Here is a 1,720-nt window from a genome sequence, read left to right as displayed (position 1 = left end):
TGTCTTGCCCAAGGACACAACGACCAGGACAGAGAGCCCAGGGATCGAACCGGCGACCTTCCGGTTACAGATGCGATTCCCAACCCCCTGAGCCACGGTCGCCCCATTATGAATGAATGATGAATTTTTATGAATTATTATGTCTATTTTTTATGTTTAAGGACAACAGATGGAAATTAGCCTTTGGCTATAATCTGGCATGTTTACATTCATGCAATTTTTTTTTACATTTATGTTCATTACAATGCACTGTCCTAAATAAATAAATAAATAAATAAATAAATAAATAAGCTTTTGTAAAAGTTCTCAAAAAGTTGATTCTGTTCATCTGGATGTAGCATTTTCAGTGGGGGAAACGTTTCATCACTCATCCAATTGACCTCTTCAGTCTCAGCTGACTGCAGGTTTCCCCAACCTTATAAACAGTACATTGCACAATGACTGAAACTAGCACCACTGAATGAATAATGGGCTGGGAGGTCAGTTCCTTGATCATTAATATGCAAATTCTCATGACCCTGAAAGATTTCTCCCACTGAAAACGCTACGTCCAGAACAGAATCAACCTTTCGGGATTTACTTACCTGGATGATCAAGCATGCATCAAGACATTGTGTAAAAATTCAAGAAATATAACCATATCTCTTCTGCATACCTGAATTTGCTTTGAAAAACCCCAAAAGTCACTAAATCCCCTGATTTCAGGTTCACTGGTGTTGTAATCTGTTGGTTGTTGACAAATGTACCATACTTGGAGGTGTCTTTCAGAGTCAGGGTCTAAAAAGCAGAATACATGAGAGCAATCATCACATGTTCAATGTCTTTACTGAAGATCGGTCTCAGTATTGCTATCAGCGTTCATCATCTGACCAAATGTGTTGACTATGAGCCAGACTCCATCACTTTGCTGATTAGATATTAATGTGAAATAATTAATGCATTCTTGAATTATGAATAAAACCCTTTTTGGGAGGTCACGGTGACATCCAAGGGAGATAAAATGGCACAGAAGTTAAACTGTAATGAAAGTCAAACTTTAATAGACATTTTTATCATTTTAGATAAAATTTAATTTTATGTTTTATAGTCCAGCAGGTTTATGAATGTATCAATAAAAGGCATCAAGTAAACAGAAAGAGAAAGAAACAAATTCAGAAGCTTCTTAAGGCAAGCAACAAGAAACCACACAGATCTGGCAAGCCAAACAATCCATATTTGGCAGCTGATAAATACTGTGGGAGCTCCACGCGAATCTCAGAAGAACAAAACAATGTGTGAGCATGTAGCAGTTTTTTAAAATTGCAATTAAAATGACATCATATGTGTTTTATTTTGCAAGTGCATCACTCAGCACAGCTTGCAGAGCTTTTGGTAAAAACCAAATGGAGAATTTCTTAGACTGCACAACAATTACAGCTGAGTGGTGGCATGATTTACTACATTCAGGCCTAGTTATGTAGGAGTAGCGCAGCAGCACCACCTTCTGCACCAAAGTGTCATCATGGAGGCAAATATTTCACTGGTGCTTCCAGAAATACCAAGAGGATTTTTACTGATGTTCTGGTAAACCAGGAAAAAGACAAAAAAGTCACTAAAATGTCTTTGCTTCCTTAACATTACATATAATAAATATGTCTCAGCACAAGCTGGATTAAAGTTTAGGAATAGGCCCTAAGGATAGATTTAAAACAGGCTGGTAAAGCAGCAGATCTGACACGAC

General features: G+C 37.5%; 1 protein-coding gene across 1 annotated transcript in view; it reads right to left on the bottom strand.

The window, feature by feature from the left end:
- nbn (nibrin) overlaps positions 1–1,720 on the bottom strand; it is a 15,334-nt gene that overhangs the window by 9,576 nt on the left and 4,038 nt on the right. Inside the window, exon 3 of the mRNA XM_005732183.1 lies at positions 656–777. Coding sequence (XP_005732240.1) covers positions 656–777 — 122 coding nt within the window. The remainder of the gene's footprint in view (positions 1–655; positions 778–1,720) is intronic.

This window comes from Pundamilia nyererei, unplaced genomic scaffold (genome assembly GCF_000239375.1).
Source record: "Pundamilia nyererei isolate P.nyererei 1_Seehausen unplaced genomic scaffold, PunNye1.0 scaffold00045, whole genome shotgun sequence".
NCBI classification, from domain to species: domain Eukaryota; kingdom Metazoa; phylum Chordata; class Actinopteri; order Cichliformes; family Cichlidae; genus Pundamilia; species Pundamilia nyererei.
This window is presented reverse-complemented; position numbering and strand designations above follow the sequence as displayed.